Raw genomic sequence first — 22,965 nt, forward strand, 5'->3', positions numbered from 1 at the left:
GTAGCGTGCTGTGATTACCTGTGGCGCAGGTAAATCCGTCCAGGATCGTGGGGTGGCGCCGTTATGTGCAAGTATCTGCGATTCCTTCCGCAACAGAAAGAAGGAAAAACTCTCCAGTACCTGCCTACACTTGCCGAGGCATGGACAACACCCGTAAAACAATTATTTAATCGTTTAATGAGTGTTTCCGACACATGAAACGCTATATCCAAAGTCGTTTACGCTTTTGGATAGAGTTGAGAAATTGTATCGGAGGTTATAGTTGGAATTTCAAATGGACGGCTAGTTAAATCCTGGAGTTTCACCTGAAACTTGCAAGATTTCCTCGAAGAGTCCACGCACAGGACTGAAAGTTACCAAGGGTGTGATACAGGAAGTACTTATAATTCATCATGGTAAGTGCTTTTAAAACTTAAAATAACTATTAAAATAACTTCTTAAGTTGAGTTAATATATTAAGAGCTGCAGCTTGCTCTAAATTCGGTTCACAACATTATTATTGTTAGATAGGTACGGTATGTAGTACTGAAACATAGAATTTGCATTTTAACGGTCGACAAAGCAAATTAATATAAGAACTAATATAAGAGTTCTAAATTAATATAAGAACTATTAGAATTTTGGACAGTTAGTCCATTATTTACCTGTCTAGTAAAGTAATTCCCAAATCATTAGTGTGGCCTGAAGAAATAATCCAGGAATAACTTCTGAAATACCTTATATAGATATTTAGGTGTTTATTGTTTGGCCTGTCAAACACTTCATCAAATTAGATTTTGGGGTATTAAGTTACGTTATATGAAAAGGAAATCTGACAAGAAAATGTAAAGCAAGATAACTTTAGAAATACCTAGAATTCGTGAGCGGACAAGGGAAATCTGTCCAATTTATTTGTAATAATAATAATCTAAATCTTAAGTAATTTTCCGATTAGGATCTGAGAGTTTTCCTCAGAATTATTGTTAATGATTTATGCAAGGAGGATATACAGTACCTGTCAAAAATTTTTTTTTAACAGTAAGGTTCACCAAGTCTGCATTTACTTACAAAGTACAGCAAAAACAGTACAATTTTGAAATATGTTTTCTATTTAAAATAACTGCTTTCTATTTAAATATATTTTAAAATGAATTTATTCCTGTGATTTCAAAGCTGAATTTTTAGCATCATCACTCCAGTCACATGATCCTTCAGAAATCATTCTAATATTCCGATTTGCTGCTTAAAAACATGCATTATTCTTATAATAAAACTGACTGTTTATAATGTTACAAAAACTTTATATTTCAGATAAATGCTGATCTTTGGATCTTTTATTCATCAAAGAATCCTGAAAAAATTCACTCAACTGTTTTAAATGTTGATAATAATAATAATTAATAATAACAATTCTTGAACAGCAATTTAGCATATTAGAATGATTTCTGAAGGATCATGTGACACTGAAGACTGGAGTAATGATGCTGAAAATTCAGCTTTGATCACAGGAATAAATTACGTTTTAAAATATATTCAAATGGAAAGCAGTTATTTTAAACAGTAAAAATATTTCACAATATGATTGTTTTTTCTGTATTTTGGATCAGATAATGCAGGCTTGGTGAGCAGAACAGAATTCTTTAAAAAAAAAAAAATCTCACTGTTCAAAAACCTTTGACTGGTAGTGTATGCTTATCACATTTATTATATTTAATTAGCCATACCTAATTCCTAATCACCTGACTTAGTATTTGTCTTTATTTATCACTTGAGGGTATGAAATATGACTCACTTTTCTTTGTTTTATTGTATACCTAGTCTGCGTATGGCTTATGACTTACAGCTTAAAAATACAGGAGTAATTTTGTTATTGTCAAAGACTGTCAGTGTCAGAGATTTTATGAAAGTGCACATAACAGAAAGTAGTTTCTAAATGTCATTTCCTCCTCTGTGCATAGTTGCTGGTTTTTAGTTAATCAGTATATTCTCACACATATTAACCCTTTAACTTATTAATTCCGCTGAACACCAGCCCTCTTGTCTAACGTAGTGCAAATGTATAAAGCTGCAAAATGCATTTGAATAATCTTTATTTAACCCAAAAGTGTGTCAGCATTTTAATCACAGGTTACCAGACATGTTTATATTAATATTATCTTCTTTTGCACAGGGGAGCAAAGAAAAATATCACTGGCAGACCCAAAATGTGAAGGTCAGTGGAGTGGATGACATGGTCCTCCTCTCCAAGATCAGTGAAGATGCCATTACAGAGAACCTGAAGAAGAGATACATGGACGACTTCATTTTTGTATCCTTATATCTTATATACATGTGCTTATATCTGATTTAGCGAATGCCATCCCTTTTCCCTGCTCTTCAAATGTCATTAACTTGTCTCTATGGGCACCAAACTGTTCATAGCTCATCTCATATCTCTTTTTGCCACCTACCAGCATTTGTTTTTGCCATAACCACAACACTTTAGACATACATTGGTCCTGTGCTGATATCAGTGAACCCTTTTAAACAGCTGCCTTATTTCACAGACCGTGAGATTGAACTGTATCAGGGAGCTGTAAGTACAATATACATCTTCTGTTAGTGTCCAGTACAGTATAGAATGGTGTTCAGATGAATAATCATTCCCCCGCAGTATAAGTTATATAGACTTGGCCAGACGGAGCAGAGCAATGCCACTGCATGTCCGGTCTTGTCATTTGTTCTTCCAAACACTGCCTAGAGATCTGTATTTCTTAACATCTTCCCCTTGATGGCCGAATCATAGAAAGTGCATGCGTTACTGGTTACGGAATAATGCCTCTACCTCAGTTTCATGCAAATGTCACTTTTAATTTTCCGGGTCCTCACGACGTGTGTATTCTGTCATTCGCAGGCGCAGTATGAGAATCCTCCCCACATCTATGCTCTGGCTGACAATATGTACCGCAACATGATGATTGACTCAGAGAACCAGTGTGTCATTATCAGGTCAGGGATCTGGCGCCCACACCCTGAGCCATAAGTGTTTGTATGCCATCAAAAGTTTGCATTGTGTGTGATCTGAATGTGTCTGTAATGCAGCGGAGAGAGTGGAGCGGGAAAGACAGTGGCAGCCAAGTACATTATGAGCTACATCTCCAAAGTCTCAGGAGGTGGACCTAAAGTTCAGGTGAGGTTATCATCTGCTAGATTAAGGTTTCCTAAACTGGGGTTTGCAAATGGTTTGAATTCATTAATAATTAAATATAATTATCATTTTTTATATTATTAAATACACCAATGTGACCCTGGACCACAAAACCAGTCTTAAGTAGCAACAGCTAAAAATACATGGGTCAAAATTACCGATTTTCTTTTATGCCAAAAAGCATTAGGATATTAAGTAAAGATCATGTTCCATAGAAATATTTTGTAAATTTCCTACAGCAAATATATCAAAACTTAATTTTTGATTAGTAATATGCTTTGCTAAGAACTTAATTTGAACAACTTTAAAGGAGAAGTCCACTTCCAAAACAAAGATTCGCATATAATGTACTCACTCCCTTGTCATCCAAGATGTTCATGTCTTTCTTTCTTCAGTTGTAAAGAAGTTATGTTTTTTGAGAAAAACATTTCAGCATTTTTCTCCATATAATGGACTGATATGGTGCACCGATTTTGAACTTCCAAAATTCAGTTTAAATGCAGCTTCAAATGATCCCAAATGTGGTTGTAAACGATTCCAGCCGAGGAAGAAGGGTCTTATCTAGCGAAACAATCAGTTATTTTCATTTTAAAAAATACAATTGAAATACTTTTTTGATCTCAAACGCTCGTCTTGTCTTTCTCTCCCTGAACTCTGTGTATTCTGTCTCAAGACAGTTAGGGTATGTCGAAAAACTCCAATCGTATTTTATCCCTCAACTTCAAAAATCATTTCAAAATCATCCTACGTCGCTGCAGAAGTACCGACCCAGTCTTTGCAAAGTGAACATGCAAAGAAGATCAAACACCCTTAACAAAAAAGGTAAAACAGCGATATAAGACAATTTTGAAGTTGAGGGAGAACATGAGATGGGAGTTTTTCAACATACCCTAACTGTCATGAACCGGAACAAAAACAGTCCAAGCAGAGTAAGACAAGATGAGCGTTTGATATTAAAAAGTATATAAATTGTATTTTTTTAAATGAAAATTACTGATCATTTCGTTTCGGCTCGTTCACAACCGCATTTGGGATCGTTTGAAGCCGCATTTAAACTGCTTTTTGGAAGTTCAAAATCGGGGCACCATATCAGTCCATTATATGAAGAAAAATGCTGAAATGTTTTCCTCAAAAAACAAAATCTCTTCATGACTGAAGAAAGAAAGACATGAACATCTTGGATGACAAGGGAGTGAGTAAATTATTTTTGTAAATTATTTTTGTAAATATTTGTAAATTGTTGTTGTGGAAGTGGACTTCTCCTTTAAAGGCGATTGTTTTTTTTTTTTTTTTTGCACCCTCAGATTCCAGATTTTCAGTTGTAGTTGTATCTCAGCCAAATATTGTCCTTTCCTAACAAACCATAAATCAATGGAAAGCTTATTTATTAGCCTTCAGATGACGTCTAAATCTCAATTAAAAAAAAAAAAAAAAAATTTGTGACTGGTTTTGTGGTCCAGTGTCACAAATATTTATTTAAAAACAATACTCCTATATAACAATAAATAAAAAAAAATGTAACTAAAAATATGTTATTTATTTGTTTACTTCCATGTTATGTGACCATTAGCCAACATCAGAAATCCGTGAACATTTAAATATGTTGCTAAATTATTCTCGAGGTTACCTCAAGTAAATATTTTAGGTCAAACAGGTTTGGTTGACAAAACTGTTTGAGAGTCCCTTTGTTAGCTGGCCATTTGCTTAATTCAACCCAAAATTCATTTGAACTCCTGGGTGTGGTTGTTTCTTTTGTTAATATTGCCCACATTCTGTGCTCATTGTATGTGAAATGTAGCACTTTTCAGTCACCTGGACTGTTATCTGAGACCAAAAACAGTGATCTCTTTGTTCCCCTGTGACACTAAAGAGTTCGTTGTCAGTCAGTATCGATAGCTATAAAAATTTAATGATCTAACTTTTTCTAAGTTTAAACAAATAAGGTGTTCAGTGTGTTGTGGCAAAATCAAACCGACTGTCACCAAAGTAAGAGACAAACTCAAAGTCAAATGTCTTTTATAAATGTATTCTTTGCAAAGAGGGTCAGACAGTCATACAGAAACACAGGTTGCTGCAGAATGCGACCAAGAAGGGAGGGCTCATTCCAAGTTATATCTCTTCCCAGCCTTCAAGGTTACATCTCCTAACTGGTAGCTTTCCACACATGGTCAGATAAATACATTCTGCTACGTCATACTCCCAAGAATCAAATCTTTATATTTAGGGCCCTGATACCCTTCTCTCATGTCATTCTTATAGCAGGTTTAAATAAAGCAGGCCCTTACACAATATTCCATAAGCACATAGATGAGTAAAATGATTTTTTCTTTCACAAGTGTATATGAATTGTCTGTGATGCCATGATGTTTCCTTCTTTCTGTTTTAGCATGTAAAAGACATCATTCTACAGTCTAACCCCCTCCTGGAGGCTTTTGGGAATGCAAAAACCGTCCGCAACAACAACTCCAGTCGCTTTGTAAGTCTTGCTGCGATGATTTGTCTCAGATAAAATGTATTTTAGATCATTTTGTTCTTATATCTGATTTTATCCGATTATTTAGATTCAGAAATGCTGGCTTATTTTAAGTTTTGGAGAAATATTTGTATTATTTAAAAAATTATAATTAATACATGTTCGTTTTAAATACATATACCAATAAAATACACTGCTGTTTAAAAGTTTGGGATCAGTAAGATTTTTAATGTTTTTAACAAGTTTTTTTTTTGTTTTGTTTTTTTTGCTCATCAAGGCTGCATTTACTTGATTTAAAAATACAGAAAACACAGTAATATTGTGAAATATTATTACAATTTAAAATAATGGTTTTATATACTTTAAAATGTAATTTATTCCTGTGATGCAAAGCTGAATTTTCAGCATCATTACTCCAGTCTTTAATGTCACATGATCCTTCAGAAATCATTTATTTTTTTTGGAACCTGTGATACTTTTTTCAGAATTCTTTGATGAATAAAATGTTTAAAAAGAGCAACATTTATTTAAAATAAGTGTTTTGTTACAATATGCACAACCGTTTAATGTTTAGGGTCAGTAAATTTCTTATTTCTTTCCTTCTTTCTTTGAAAGAAATTAATACTTTTTATTCCGTGTTAAACTAATAAAAAGTGATAGTAAAGACCAAAAAAATATTAAGCAGCACAACTGTTTCCAACATTGATAATACATCAGCATATTGTTAATAAATCAGAATGATTTCTGAAGGATCATGTGACATTGAAGACTGGAGTAGTTGATGATGAAAATTCAGCTTTGCATCACAGAAATAAATTATATTTTAAAGTATATTAAATAGAAAACTGTTATTTTAAATTGCAATAATATTTCACAATATTCCATTTAATGGAACTTTGATGAGCATAATTGGCTTCTTTAAAAAACTACTTTAAAAATCTTTAAATTAAAGACTTTTGAACGATAGTGTACTTACAATATTTTTGTGACATAAATATCTTATATCTTGTAACTGATAATATTGAAATTTCAATTAAATCCTAATTTTAATGTTCTTTTTTTTTACATATATTTTAGAAGGAACATTAAGTCTCTCCATTTAGTTTCTAGAATCAGTGTGCTATCCAGTTCTAAGAATGTCATTTGGAGCATGCTGTTCTCAACATGTTGTAGCTTGTTGGTTCCTTCTTGGCAGCAGGATTTGATTGTAGGAGTGAAGTTTGTTGGCTGTGAAGTTGTAGTTCACTAGGCTTTACTGTTAATTTTCTTTTCTACAGTGGTTTGCCAACACATGCATATGCAATAATGCCAGTGCACAAGCTTTCACTGTGTAAAATGTTTATTTCTTACCTCAGGGAAAATACTTCGAAATTCAGTTCAGCCGAGGAGGAGAACCGGATGGTGGAAAGATCTCCAACTTCCTACTGGAAAAATCCAGAGTAGTGTCTCAGAACCATGGGGAAAGGAATTTCCATATATACTACCAGGTGAACTCATGAAAACTTGTCCAATGAAAGTCATTCCAGGGTGTGATGTGTTATGCAAGCTGACAACTACTTGTGTATCATGTTACAGCAGTGTGATTTAATCTAGTTAGGGCCAATTGTGGATTGAATTGTGTTATATTAGTATCTTACGGGAAGATTATTAAAATACGATAAACATTGTTGTTGATACCACTGTTTTTGTATCAGCTCTTGCAAGGAGCCACCAAGGAGCAGAGAGAGAATTTAGGTGTCACAACCCCTGATTACTACTTCTATTTAAACCAGTCTGACACCTACACTGTGGATGATGTTAATGACAAGAAGGAGTTTGCAGACACTATGGTGGGTGTGAAGCTTTGAATCCCCTAATAGAGAAACCTTCTGGTGTTCCTGGAATTCAGTATAACACTCTTTTAATGAACTAAATAAGTGAGAAATGTTGCATTTTTAGGCTGCCATGTCTGTGGTCGGACTGTCTTTGGATGCACAGGACACTGTGCTGCAGATTGTGGCAGGAATCCTCCATCTTGGCAACATCGCTTTCAGAGAAGAGGGCAACTATGCTGTGGTGGAGAGTGAAGACTGTGCGTTTATGCTTACATTTTATTCATTTAGCAGGTCTGTGAGAAGCTTATGTAAAGATATTTATCTTTCTCACTCTGCTGCAGTCCTGGCGTTTCCATCTTACCTTCTGGGAATCAATCAGGACGGTCTAAAGAGCAAACTGACCAGTCGCATCATGGACAGCAAGTGGGGTGGCAAAACAGAGACTATTTCTGTCACCTTGAACACGGAGCAGGCCTCCTTCACCCGAGACGCCCTGTCCAAATCCCTGTATTCTAGACTCTTTGACTACTTGGTTGATGTGAGTCCATTTGAATTACTATAAAAATAAGTTTTGTATTCCTATGGTATACACTAGCGTTCAGAAGTTTTGGGTCAGTAAGTTTTTTTTTAAAGCAAGGAAGCATTAAATTTTCCATCATAGGAAAAAAAATAGAAAACAGTTATTTTAAATGGGACATATCATGAAAATCTGACACTTTTCGTGTTTACGTGATATAAACTTTTCCCCAGTGCATATACCATCCCAGAAAATGTAAAAAAACACAACCCATTAACATTGCTTTGGTAAGCTTTTTTCTGCAAGCATGTAAAAAAAAAAAAAAATACTCAGATTCCACTCCCCCTGTAATGTAGAAAGGGGATCTTATTATAATTTTACCGGTCCTTGATCTGCATGTTTCCACCCACGGTGCCACCGTTTTGTTTTTTTGTTTTCTCATGCGACAACGGTATACTGGTTCTAACACCATGGCAAAGTTTAAGCAAAGCATGCTAACTGTTCTGTTGTTGGCAAAACAACAAAACACTATTTAGAGTCACTATTTAAATTTATTTACTGTATATTATGCTGCTGCCACACAGATCTAATATAAACATGTTTTTTTTCCCAGCTGTTTACCTTCACAGACATAACCAACTGGTTTTGTACCTCGTGTGCTTTTAACATAAACTTGTGTGTATTTGACAGTTTAGGCGCAATAGGACACAAAAGAGAATTTAGGTTTAGTACTCACATGCCGCGTGAGAGCCGCTTTCTGTGTGTGTGTTTTGAATGTGTGTGCTTAGAAAACCGTATATCAGAAGTTTAAACTAATATGGCTTTAAAATGCATGATTTCAGCACAATAGACACAATCAAAACCAAGCAGATGTTTTTTAGCAGTGTTAGAAACTGTAAAAGTACAGCCCTATTCTGGAAAAGGGGGCAGGGAGCAGAAGCTCATTTGCATTTAAAGAGACATGCATTAAAAAAGCTGTGTTTTTGCTTCCACTCAAAATGGCTATTTTTTAAAATTATATAATAAATGATCTGTGGAGTATTTTGAGCTGAAACTTCGCAGACACATTCTGGGGACACCTGAGACTTACATATTACTTATTGTAAAAAGCGGCATAATATAGGGTGACCATATTTGGTTTGCAAAAAAGAGGACAGTGGAGGCCGGATGGGTGGTCGGAAGGGGATTTGACCATATTGAAACTCAAATTATTTCATTTCCATACCTAAAATGTATATTTTACAGTCATTTGTCTTGGGCAGATTGATCCTAAACACAGCTAAAAGGCTTCCTACCAGTGGCCATCAAAAAACTTTACATCTTGTACAGTTTTATCACAGGTAGAATGCAAAATCTTTCAATACAAGCACTTCAGTCAAATGTAATTTATGCAGTTTTTCAAACAAGAAAATCAACCCTTCGCAACAGTTTAAAATCAGCTCAATTCCATGCAAAAAAAGTGGATTTGGCAAACCTGCATCCAACAGAAGCTGCAGGAACCAGATTTATATGATCATGGGTCAAGAAAAGAGTAATGAGAAATGACTGACAAATCATGCTGGAGGATTTGCTGCTCAGCAGATAATGTGTTAATATCTGATCTTGTAAGATGTGCTCCCTTTATACAGAGTGCTGTGATCGCGAAATTGAAAGTGAAAGTGAATAGCCACTCATTCAAAAAAGATTTAAATACTCTGCATAAGATAGCAGCTCCCTGATGCACGAAAATTATATTCAATATTTGAATGTTTGCGTGAACAGGTGGTAATGGCCTGAATATCAGCAGGAGCGGTATCAAGACAACATTCCCTCTTAGGGATTTAATACAAAACGCACACAATGAATGGTGACTGCAGAAAGCAAAAGTTGAATCCCGGATATTTTGGGCAATTTAGAAATCCCGCCCGGACGTGTTTTTTTGGAGGAGAAAAGGACATATGGTCACCCTACATAATAGGTCTCCTTTAAATTGTAATAATATTTCACTCTATTACTGTTTTTACTTAAATAGGTGCTGCCTTGATGAGTGTAAGTCTTCTTTAAAAAAAAATAAATAAATAAATTTTACTGACCCCAGACCTTTGACCTGTAGTATATATGTATCAAAAAGCAAAAGAAAAAGTCATTTAAATTAGTTTGTGCTTGTATTTGAAGGCCATAAATAAGGCTATGCAAAAAGACCATGAAGAGTTAAACATTGGAGTTCTGGACATCTATGGCTTTGAAATCTTTCAAGTGAGTTAATTTATGTTTTCTACATGCATCTCTTCTTTTTACTTGTCATATTAATTCTATAAGTAACCACATGCCTTTACCTTTCTAGAAAAATGGATTTGAGCAATTCTGCATTAACTTTGTGAATGAAAAACTGCAGCAGATTTTTATTGAGCTCACACTGAAAGCAGAGCAGGTGAGAATAATCATTTTATTAATAAACTTCTAAATACATAGGGGTCTAAGAAAAGTGTTTGCTGACGAACTCCATCTCATTTTTAGGAAGAGTATGTACAAGAGGGAATCAGGTGGACCCCCATTGAATACTTTAACAACAAAGTTGTATGTGATTTAATTGAGTCCAAAGTGGTGAGTTTACATTTTCCATTTATTTTGCATCAAAACGGTTGTCATATGCTTAACAACACTTGTTCAACTAATGGAATCTAATGGGTATTCTAATAACCCAGAATCCTCCTGGCATCATGAGCATCCTGGATGATGTGTGTGCCACCATGCATGCAAAAGGAGAGGGTGCAGACCAGACTCTGCTACAGAAACTACAGTCACAAATCGGCACTCATGAGCACTTCAACAGCTGGAACAAGGGTTTCATAGTCCACCACTATGCAGGCAAGGTAAGAGATACTTTTCAAATTTTTTTTTAGCATTTTTGTGTATTTAAACCCTTTGCAACAACGAAATGCTCCCTGATGCTTCAGAAGGAAACACAATGCATTAAGAGCCGGGGGGTTAAAACTTTTGAATTTGAAAATCAGGGTAAATTTAACTTATTTTGTCTTCTGGGAAACATAAGTATCTTATGTAGCTTTTGAAGGGCAGTACTAAATGAAAAAATATTATATTTAGGCAAAATAAGCAAACTGTACACATCTTCATTCTGTTCAAAAGTTTTCACACCCCTGCTCTTGATGCATTGTGTTTCCTTCTGGAGCATCAGTGAGTGTTTGAACCTTCTGTAATAGTTGCATACGAGTCCCTCAGTTGTCCTCAGTGTGAAAAGATGGATCTCAAAATCATACGGTCATTGTTGGAAAGGATTTAAATACACAAAAATGTGTATATATAGGCAAAAAAATCTTTAGCAAAATAATAAATGGTAAACACTAACTAAGATTGTATAAAGTGTGCCTTTCTGATGGCTGGCAGTAGTATGGATGCAACACTGCCCCCTATTGTGAATGAAATGTATGTCTCATACCTTTGTCTTTTTTACTAAACATTTACCATTTTTTTTTTAAATACTTTTTGTCACTTGATAATTTCCATAAATCAGCACTAACTTTTCAAATGCAGCCACCTATTTTATACATATTTACATTGTTGGTTTTATGTAATGGTTTTAAACAGCTAAAATGATCAGAACTCTTATTAATTATTAATTATCTGCTAAAATCTCATAATAATAAAAACACTGTAGGGTATGAATGAGGGGTTTATTAATTCTTCATCAGTTGTTTTCTGGGCTTGCATATTAGTAACATGAGTATCATTCTTAAATGAATAATCTGAATTTAGATGCCTTGAGTGTTTTAGTGTGCTTCCAGCAAGTAGAGTCTCTCTAATATTGATTAACCTCTTGCTGAGAGTAATAAGAGCTCTTATTTTCAGGTATCTTATGATGTGAGCGGCTTCTGTGAGAGAAACAGGGATGTGCTGTTCAATGATATCATCGAGCTCATGCAGAGCAGTGAGTTGTAAGTGGCTAATCCTACTGCTTTTTCATCCCATGTCAGCTGTATTATAGCTGGAGCATTTTTAAAAGCCCCTAAATGCACTCATGCACCGATGCACAACATCTGCACTTCAGCTGTAATATTGCTTAATGAAATAATAAATCACATAAATAAATCATAAAATCAATACAGTGTAGCATTTTTATGGAGGAAGGCGAGTTGTTTTTTTTTTTCTTGTGAGAGATATTCTGTGGTGTGTTACTTCACTAGAGGCAGCTTTATGATTATGTGCTGGTAAAGAATAAACAGTAGTAGGGCATCGGAGATGTTTGAAATGATCTCTTTCTGGTCATCTCCACAGCACCTTCATCAAAGATTTGTTCCCAGAGAACCTTGAGGCTGAGAAAAGGGGCCGTCCCACCACTGCAGGTTCAAAGATTAAGGTGAAGTAACTGATTTACAAAACATAGAAATGCAGACCTAAATAGAAATATTCTTACAATTTGATTTAAACTGTGTATTATGTTTCAGTTCCTAATAGAGTTACTGGCCAGCTTGCATTTGGTGCCTGGCAAGTGTGTTGGATGCTTTTGTATGATACATGAATGTAATGTTATGCTCTTAGATTTGTCTTATGCTGTTATTCATTTTCTTTCTTTTCTTCCTCCTTATCATACAGAAACAGGCAAATAATCTGGTCCAGACGTTAATGAAATGCACCCCTCACTATATTCGATGCATCAAGCCCAACGAGACCAAAAAGCCTCGCGACTGGGAGGAAAGCCGCGTCAAACATCAAGTAGAATATCTGGGACTGCGAGAGAACATCCGTGTTCGCAGAGCAGGCTATGCCTTCCGACGCGTCTTCAAGAAATTCCTGCAAAGGTGCAATCACAATTTACCAATGCCTGTCAATATGTGGAAATATCTGCTATATGTGATCCTGGACAACAAAACCAGACTTAAGTAACATAATGAGTATTTTTGTAGCAGTAGCCAAAAATACATTGTTTGGGTTAAAGGGGGGGTTGCATCATCGGGTGCAAAGTTTACTTTTACATGTTTTTTGAACATTAACGTATGTTGGCAGTGCATGTACACATCTACCCAATAATGCTAAAAAAAAATCCGTGCAGTGGTTTTTAATTAATCTGTAAAAATAATATCCGCTTTTTCAAATCGAGCCATTCTCAGATGCCTGTCGGTGTGGCGTCACACCAACAGAGGCCGCACCCACGATAGTTGATTGACATGAGCGTCTTACCTCAGACCCGCCCTAAATCAGCTGTAGCAGTCCGACCTACATTGTTTTAATGCCGGAGCAGAGATGTTAGACAAGAATATCTCCCGATTGAGCGATTTAAGGTGTTGTGTTGCTGGATGTTATAATGAACATAGTGGTCGTCATTTACTCCTGACATCTGAGCCGCTGAAGATGCAGTGGATTACGTTTGTTTGTGAAGGGGATGCGCCTCCTAATCTACATAAGTGCATCTATGTTCGCGCAAATCATTTGTGATCCAGTTTCACCTACAGCAGAAGTGAGTAGAAGAGGTTTTTTTATGAATCTCTGCAATCACCTTTCCTTATAACATGCTAGTTAGCAAGTTTCACAGCTAAAGTAAACAGGCTCGTCATTCCACAGAGAGGAGAGAGGAGCGGGGCAAGTATAGCTAATTTGCATTTAAAGGAACAATCCATCAGAATGGGTTGATTTTTGCAGAGCTCATTTTGACAAGGTAGAAGGGGTGTTGTTATAGACTTGTCATTAACACCCTAAAGAATCATATCGATTTTATCGATATCTTATCGATTTTTCTTTTATGCCAAAAATAATTAGGATATTAAGATCATGTTCCATGAAGATATTTTGTAAATTTCCTACCATAAACATGTCAAAGCTTAATTTTTGATTAGTAATATGCATTGCTAAGAACTTCATTTTGATAACTTTAAAGGCGATTTCTCAATATATTTTTTTTTTTTTTGCACCCTTAGATTCCAGATTTTCAGATAGTTGTGTCTAGGCCAAATATAGTCCTATCTTATCATACCATACAACAATGGAAAGCTTATTTATTCAGAAAATGAAAAAATGACCCTTATGACTGGTTTTGTGGTTCAGGGTCACATATGTGAAAAATTTGATAAGCTGCAAAATGCTTACAAAATGTGTAAGCATATAAAGTAAAAAATAAAGTAATATAACTAACTATATTTATATTTGCTCAGATATGCTATCTTGACCAAAGAAACATGGCCTCAGTGGCGTGGAGATGAGAAACAGGGTGTCCTGCACCTTTTAAAGTCTGTCAACATGGACTCAGACCAGTACCAGCTGGGCAAGGCCAAAATCTTCATCAAGGCCCCAGAATCTGTATGTACTTTTTTTTGTAACTTGAAGGCAGTGATGTGAACATTTAATGTTACAGCTGTGATTTAAAAGGATAGTTCACCCAAAAACAAAAAATCTGTCATTCATTACTCATCCTCATGTTGTTCCAAACCTGTAAGATCTTCATTTTTGAAAACAAATAATATATTTTTAGTTAAACTAAATTTTTAGTTTAGTTTAACCCGAGTTAAACCCGAGAGACCCTGCATAGAAAGCAATGACAAACATCACTGGTTCAACTGTAATTTTATTGTTAATATTGGTAAATAAAGTCATTGTTTTTGTCTTCTTTGCACACAAAAAGTATTCTCGTAGCTCCATGAAATTAAGGTTGAATCACTGACTATGAATAACAACACAACAACGTCCTTACTACCTTTCTGGGCCTTGAACATGTCAGTTGCATTGCTGTCTATGCAGGCTCAGAAAGCTCTCAGATTTAATAAAAAATATCTTGATTTGTGTTTCGAAGATGAATGAAGGAGGTTTGGAACAACCTGAGAGTGAGTAATTAATGACAGAATTTCATTTTATCCCTTTAATGTGATGTTTTCTCAAACATGACAAATAATAACCTAATTCATTAACTAAACATTTGGGACCATGTTATCTCCCTTTTTTGCTGTTGTAACTCATTTTCTCAGAGGTGGGTCAGTTTATTTTAGTCATGAAGAAATTGAATTACTTTGCAGTTTGGCTATCTAAATGCATTCCTTTGGCGATGTGCAAACGATTAAAAGTAATTCAGTCATAATAAATGAATATTCTTCAGCTGTGGTTCATATGGCTTCTTCTATGGCTATGTTTTTCAAAACTTTGTTTATATAGAATAGACCCTATATGAGCGTCCCAATTTACACACTTATGCACTATGCTGTTTTATGTATAAATAGTGTGGAAAAGAACTAGTTGCTTTGGTCAGTTTGTGACTGCATTTCGTTGATATTCTGTAAATTCTGAACAGTGATGACTATGAAAAATAAGTATGATTTTGTCAATCTTTAGTTGTTCCTGCTGGAGGAGATGAGGGAAAGAAAATACAATGGATATGCTCGGGTAATCCAGCAAGCCTGGCGCAAACACATTGCCGTGCGCAAGTACGTCCGTATGCGAGAGGAAGGTAAGGTTACATTCAGATTCCTCTCTTTGATGCATGCAAAAATATGGCTCTAATATATAAGGCCTTTGGAATACAATCAAATGTACTTCATTTTCAGTCACATTGATTCTGTAATGCTTTCAGCCTCTGACCTCCTGCTAAACAAGAAGGAGAGACGAAAGAACAGCCTAAACCGCAATTTCATGGGCGACTACATTGGCATGGACAACCACCCAGAGATTCGGCAGTTCGTGGGTCGTAGGGAGAGGGTTGATTTCGCTGACGTGGTGGTCAAATATGACCGCAGATTTAAGGTTTGACTCAACATCCCTTTTAACATTATGAAACCAATAGCTCACTTCCTGAGAAACTGTTTAGTAGTATTTTTAGCTACAGTATACTGAACTAACAGATATTCTGCACATGTAGTTCATCTGACATATTTCCTGTGACCACACACTCACATGCTGTTTTAACACCCACAGACTGTCAAGCGTGACCTTATTCTCACCCCTAAGTTACTCTATTTGATTGGACGTGAGAAGGTGAAACAGGGTCCTGAGAAAGGCCAGATTCGGGAGGTCTTGAAGAGAAAGATCGAGGTGGAAAAGATCCAGTCTGTCTCTCTTAGGTACTCTATCATGTAATATGCATGATAACCTTTAGGTCTTGAAAGTTCTCCCTACATTAAAGCCTCAAAATGATTAATAAATCATCAATTTAAATTAGAATAAAAATAATAAGTTCTTAAAGGGATAGTTAAGCCAAAAATAAAAATTCTGTCTTTGCTCACCCTCAAGTTGTTTCAAACCTGTATGAGTTTCTTTTGTCTGCTGAATACAAAAGATATTTAGTAAAATGTTTCTGATTCCCATTGACTTTCATAGTATTTTTTTTAAGGCTGACCTCGGCTAAAGATTTTTCTGGTTAACTAGTAGTCGTTCATTTTGAGCATTAGTCATTTATGAGTCACACGTTTATAAATAAACTATATAAATCATAATAATGAGCTTTTAATTGCCTACATATCCTAATAAGCACTCAACGCATGCAAAAAAAAAGCTTAGCACAGCGCATCGGCAGATAATATAATTATGAATGTGTCAGGGAAAAACAGCAAGGAGACTGTATTAACATTTTAATAACTTATTGATAAACTAGTGCTTCCTTTGTTTTCGGCTTAAAGGAGAAGTCCACTTCCAGAACAACAGATTACAGATAATGTACTCACCCCCTTGTCATCCAAGATGTTCATGTCTTTCTTTCTTCAGTCGTAAAGAAATTGTGTTTTTTGAGGAAAACATTTCAGGACTTTTCTTCATATAATGGAGTGATATGGTGCCTCGAGTTTGAACTTCCAAAATGCAGTTTAAATGTAGTTTCAAACGACCCCAAATGCGGTTGTAAACAGCAGAGGAAGAAACAATGGGTTATTTTCTTTTTAAAAAATACTATTTAAATACTTTTTAATCTCAAATGCTCGTCTTGTCTTTCTCTCCCTGAACTCGGTGTATTCTGGCTCAAGACAGTTAGGGTATGTTGAAAAACTCAGATCGTATTTTCTCCCTCAACTTCAAAAATCATTCCAAAATCATCCTACGTCGCTGCAGAAGTTCTGAAACAGTCTTTGCAAAGTGAACATGCAAAGAAGATCAAACACCCTTAACAAAAAAGGTAAAACAGCGATATAGGATGATTTTGAAGTTGAGGGAGAACATGACATGGGAGTTTTTCGATATATCCTAACTGACAAGACCCGGAAAAAAACAGAGGTCGGGAAGAGCAAGACAAGATGAGCATTTGGAATTATATAAAGTATATAACTTGCATTATTTTTATGAAAATAACCCATCGTTTCGCTAGATAAGGTGGGATTGTTTACAGCCGCATTTGGGATTGTTTGAAGCCGTATTTAAACTGCATTTTGGAAGTTCAAACTCGGGGCACCATATCGGTCCATTATATGGAGAAAAACCTTTTTGACAATTTTGACTAAAGAAAGAAAGACTTGAACATCTTGGATGACAAGGGGGTGAGTACATTATCTGTAAATTGTTGTTCTGGAAGTGGACTTCTCCTTTAAGAGATGAAGTCGGTGACACTGACTCATCATCTCTGCAGTAGTGATGCACCTATATGTATATTTTGTACTGATTACATAATCTGAGAATATGTATTTTTTATTTGATTTCGTTAATTTAAAAGTAGACATTTCACTCTCTATAAATATATTTTTCATGTCCGCAAGGCAAGTATACACAAAGTTACAAAGTTTTGCGCTCAAGTTCACAGAGACCGAGACGGCAGAAAGCGCATCCTGTTTGCTTTCATTATTTTACAAAAACGCAATGTTTTGTTGTTATTCTGAGTGCACACAAATAAACGTAGAGTCTTTACAGATTCGAATTATGTATTACTTTTATCTGTATGACCAAAAATTTAAGTGCAAGTGACCGCACCGGCGCCTCCATCTATCACGCAGTAAGCGTGCTACTGTTCAGCTTCCACACTCCACACAGACTCTTCAATAGCACACATTTTTCTAGATTAACATTAGATTGAGCAGCCATGTAAAACTTGTGGGTGAGTGAATGATGTCTTTAAACCAGTTTTAAGCAGGTTTTTATCATTTTTGTACGTCTCTTTCTTCAGCACACTACAGGATGACCTCTTCATAGTGCACGAGGAGCAATATGACAGTGTGCTGCAGTCTGTCTTTAAAACCGAGTTCCTCAGTCTTCTCTTCAAGCGTTATGAGGAAAAAACACGGAAAAAGCTGCCGCTTAAGTTTAACAACCTGTGAGCAATGTTTCCCTTACTAAAAAATGTACTATGTGCTGTATTATTCAAGAAAAATATGATATCGGCCTTGTAATTTCACCATGAAACATTTTTCTCTATCAGACTTGAATTTAAGGTGAAGAAAGGAGGATGGGGTCCATTTTCATCTGCAGGCTCTCGACAGATCCAGTTTCAGATGGGTCAGGGAGACGAAGCAGTTCTGAAGCCCAGCAGCAAGGTCCTGACTGTCAGTATTGGACCCGGTCTGCCTAAAAACTCAAGTGAGTCTGATGAAATTGAGTTTTAGTAAAAAATACTTTAAATGCTTAAAATAGTGTTATACTTATATAGAATACTCTTATAGATTGGGTGTGTGTTTGTAGTTACATTTGTAAAACTTTTTGTAATACCTTTATAAGCTATATAACCACTGTTGAGTGGTTTTAACACCCATTTTTCATACAATTTTGAGAGGATGAAGACATATTTCCCTGTAGTCTCTTGTGTTCAGCAAAGCTGCATTTATTTGATCAAAACAGTAATCTTGATTATTAACAGTAATATTAAAGTATTAATACAATGTAAAAAAAATTAAAATATATTCTAAAATGCAATTTATTCAAAGCTGATTTTTCAGCAGCCATTACTCCAGTCTTCAGTGTCACATGATTCTTCAGAAATCATTCTAATATACTGATTTTGTGTATAAGAAATATACTTATTTACATATGTGTACAAACATTTGTATTATCAATGTTGAAAACAGTTGTACTGCCTAATATTTTTGTTAAATCATTAATAAGTTTTTTTCAAGACATAAAGTTAAAAAAGTGACAGTAAAAATGGTAGTTTGTTGTTACATAAATTATCTATTAAAAATCCTGTTCAATCAAGGTAATGCTAACATTGCTAATTAAAAGAATTTATTATGCGTCAAACATTTTAATGGTAGTTTATGCTTTTTTTAATTAAATGTAAATTCATGTTGCATTTTCTTGGTTTAATAAACATTATTTACACTATCAGAAAAAGAAAAAAAATATTCTATTTTATATTTTTACATTAAATGTAATCAATATTATATTCATTAAAACCTTGTATTAATCTCATCAAGTTAGTTTAAGCATTTTACATTTATTAAAATAACTCAAGGCAGTAACAATTTAAACAATATATTTTATTTGTGAACTTGCGTTCAGCTATTCTATTTAATAGTTCATTTTTAAATATTTTTGAATTTTTCGGGTCATCAGTCATCAAAGCCCAGTAAATATTGGTCACAGACACTAATATTTACTTTAAATTTTACCAAGCTAGTGATTACTCATTAAAAACTCCCAAAGATCATGTTTTCATGCCATTTCAAGTCTAAGTCTAAATGTGTGAGTTTACTTACTTTTTTTAAATAAGTCTTTCCATTAACACCCTTATATTGTCCATTCAGACTGATTCGCAAACGCAGAACATGCACGAACACAAGAGGCGGGATTTATCGCGTGAACCAATCACAGCCGAACATAACCAGTCATAACCAGTCATATCCAGTCATATCGCAATGGAGGCATTGCCTCCTCTCACGTGACTTTCCACCATTCATTCTCAATTACCCCCCAACAAACCCATAGCACACTTTTGGGGGTCTGTTAAAACTCAGTGGGCTCAGGGGAGGCGAGAGAGACGCAGACTCCCACTGTCACTTTACCTGCTGGTGTTGCTGTTGGACAATGTTTCTTTAGAAAAACAAGTGATTTATACACTTTATAATGTTATGTTTTGTAATAATGGTGTTGTTTTGTTTTTGTATCAGAGGAAAGACCCCTGATACATATATATATATTCTAATAAGTCATAATTATCATTTCTGTAGGACCCACTCGTCGTGACAAGCGAAAAAGCAGGTACATGGGGAACCAAAGTCGCAATGTAGGCCAATATTCACGTGGTAAGATCAAAACTTTACGTATTTCACAAAAGTTGCCACTGAACTGTTTTAGTAATAGTTTTAAAATGTAGCCATGGCCTGTGATTTCAGAAGCTCCTAAGTCTGATAGTCGAGGACGAGGAACCCAAGGGCAGCCCGGTGTTAGGAAATCCCTGCTGCGTCAGCAGTCCAGTATGGATCAGCCCACCCTTCCCAGACACCAGGGATCTCGCCGAAGTCAACACGAGAGCCAGATTTATACTGATATGGGCTTCATGAAAGTTCCCGATCAGGGCGTGGCAGGGTGAGATGATGGATTTTATGACAAAAGCGAACCCACATACAAGCAATTCTAAGTATTATATCCTCCAAGCCATGCTGACTGCGGACTTTACAATCTTAAAACCTGTTTGACTGGAACTACAGATCACAGATCAGTATGTTGTTAGCATTATTTCAGTCTTTTAAAGGAAATATTCCGTGTGTTTTCACTCAGAATACATCGCAGACAATCGAAAGAGTACAAGCCTCTTCCAGGTTCAGGGGGACCCAAACCCAAACCCAAACCTAGACCCCGCATCCCACAGTGCAAAGCAATCTACGCTTACGATGCTCAGGACGCAGATGAGCTCAGCTTTCAAGCAGATGATATCATAGAAATCATATGTGAAGGTAATCTATTTTTATGACATTAAAAGTGAACTTTATACAGATTATATTGGATAAATGAATGTTGCACTAACCCAGGATGCGCTGTCTGTCCAGATCCCTCAGGTTGGTGGCAAGGCCGTCTTCGAGGAAAAGAAGGCATGTTTCCTGGCAACTATGTTGAAAAGATGTAAACTGGCATGCTATTGGACAAAATATGATTCATCGCAGAAATTCAATTAAGAAGTACAAAGCATCAGCATTATGTCAAAGCCACTTAGTGCCGAACGATATCCCCAAATGCACCCTGACAAAAATGTGTTAATATTTAGTAGGATCCTGCATTATACCACCCACATAAATCAGATGACATTTTATGTTTTTTTGTTTTTGTTTTTATAGAAAGTAATGTTAGACGTAAATGTAAAAACCCAGTATAAAACAGTAGTTTTTTTTTAAATGTGTTTTTGGAGAATGGATACATCAATATTTTAATGTACTGTATTTTACTAAAGTTGTATTTTAAAGATCCCTTTTCTACTTTTTTACTGATATTGTACAATTGTATTAAATCAGAAAAGCTGTTTTTCAGATACTCAGAGAAAAAAATAAAATGGAACCATTTTTTGGTTGATGTTTTTCATTATAAACATTAAAAATAATGTCTTAAAGATCTGCTAATTAATTTGACAAACAAAATTTATCTTTCCTTTATAGACCAATTCCTCTTTTTTTTTAATCATTACATTGTTTGGAGCATAAGAAACAAAAAAGTCATTCATATTTTATGAGGACACCGGGACTAAATTAATATGAAAATGAAAACAAGACTCTGTTTTCTCCTCTGTAAAAGGGATATGTTGGGAAAAGATATTTAGAAATTATTTATATTTAGCATTTTGTATGCATACCAGTGCCTGCATTTCAGTTTTTAGGATTTCAACAGAAAACTTCCACCTGAACCAAACTTTATACAAAGATTTGTGCAAAGATTCTCAACTATGGTATGAAATATATTGGAGAATGATTTTATATATCACTTTACATAGCACAATATGTGTGTAAACATGTACAAAAATGGGTTTTCCTATTATAATCAATGTATCTATTAACTATCTCTAATTTGCATATTAATGTGTTCTTTGGGCAACATGTCATTAAAAAAAAAAGTGTAATAATTTTGCTATATTTGTTATATAACATTTTGTTGACATACTGGCATGTATATAAATTCTTTCCCTATTCACTTAATATGTCTATCAAAGAAGCCTGATGAGCATTTAATACGACCTTGTGTCCACTACAGTGGACGTATGAAATTGCAACAAAGTCATATTCTGCTTTGAAACCCTACTAAGGTTGTCATGAGATAATAAGTTACAACAAGCAATTTGAAAAATAGTCCAGTTTAAATTCCAGACCTAAAGGGAACACTGGTTATTAAGATTTGCATGGCCTAATATAATGCAAATTGAAATTGAAATGTAGTAGAAAATCCATGAAAGATTAACATTTTTTATCCACATAGTTTTATACATATTTTGGACTATGGGGGGCACCATTATTTTGATGATGTCAAATGGTTGCACTTGGTGAGGTACTGGTGCTACCTGTTGCTATTTTTACCACAGCACAACTCAGAAAATATAATACTGATATGATGACCACAGCTACTGAAAAACCTTACAGATGGTGATGAATATAAGCATATAGGCTTATACCAAATGCCGTACCATCGATTTTTCCAACAAGTAGTCTGAACGCTGCCGGCGTTTTATTCATCCACAGGCATCTTCCCATTCTTTTTTCCTCTTCTTATCACTAGTAAAGCAGTGAAGACTTACATCGCTTCTCGTTGCCCTTCGACTGAAAATTAGAACCAGAAGCCGCATAATGTGGCATCATAACAGCATTTTATTTTCAGAGTTGTGTATTCCGAGTTGTGTTGTGGAAAAAATAGCAACGAGCGGCGGTAGCTCAACTACTCCAGAGTGCAACCATTTCACGTCATCATGACGCCCCCCGTAGTCCAAAATATGTATAAAACCATGTGTATTTTTTTAAATAACACAAATCTTTCATGGGTTTTCTCTTAAACATTTTAGTAAGCACACCGCATGTTATATTAAGCCATACAAGTCTTAAGTTTAATATTCCTCGAGAAATATTTACATTTTCAAACCTGTGTATATGATAAAATAGCATTTAAATTAAATTGCGTCACCGTTTAGGAGAACACT

The 22,965-nt window shown here is 35.2% G+C and overlaps 1 protein-coding gene across 1 annotated transcript; it reads left to right on the plus strand.

The window, feature by feature from the left end:
• The first annotated feature begins 85 nt into the window (after positions 1-85).
• Positions 86-21,352, plus strand: myo1eb (myosin IEb). Its single transcript, XM_051132164.1, has 27 exons — positions 86-395; positions 2,150-2,287; positions 2,465-2,554; positions 2,873-2,967; positions 3,061-3,148; positions 5,553-5,642; positions 6,995-7,126; positions 7,334-7,468; positions 7,578-7,710; positions 7,795-7,991; positions 10,125-10,205; positions 10,294-10,380; positions 10,467-10,553; positions 10,655-10,822; positions 11,817-11,902; positions 12,243-12,324; positions 12,561-12,766; positions 14,114-14,258; positions 15,282-15,396; positions 15,520-15,689; positions 15,861-16,006; positions 18,028-18,174; positions 18,280-18,437; positions 20,024-20,098; positions 20,189-20,381; positions 20,574-20,749; positions 20,843-21,352. Exons 1-27 carry the CDS (start codon positions 393-395, stop codon positions 20,917-20,919), a joined length of 3,300 nt encoding a protein of 1,099 aa, XP_050988121.1. The 5' UTR covers positions 86-392; the 3' UTR covers positions 20,920-21,352.
• The last annotated feature ends 1,613 nt before the right edge of the window (positions 21,353-22,965 follow it).

The sequence above is a fragment of the Labeo rohita genome, chromosome 16, assembly GCF_022985175.1.
Source record: "Labeo rohita strain BAU-BD-2019 chromosome 16, IGBB_LRoh.1.0, whole genome shotgun sequence".
NCBI classification, from domain to species: Eukaryota; Metazoa; Chordata; class Actinopteri; order Cypriniformes; family Cyprinidae; genus Labeo; species Labeo rohita.

What these genes read in the sequence shown, in the direction of transcription:
- myo1eb (XM_051132164.1), top strand. An exon ending in TTGAACTGTATCAGGGAGCT is followed by an intron (nt 2,555 to 2,872) that starts GTAAGTACAATA and finishes TGTCATTCGCAG; the next exon opens with GCGCAGTATGAGAATCCTCC. An exon ending in GAGGTGGACCTAAAGTTCAG is followed by an intron (nt 3,149 to 5,552) that starts GTGAGGTTATCA and finishes TTTCTGTTTTAG; the next exon opens with CATGTAAAAGACATCATTCT.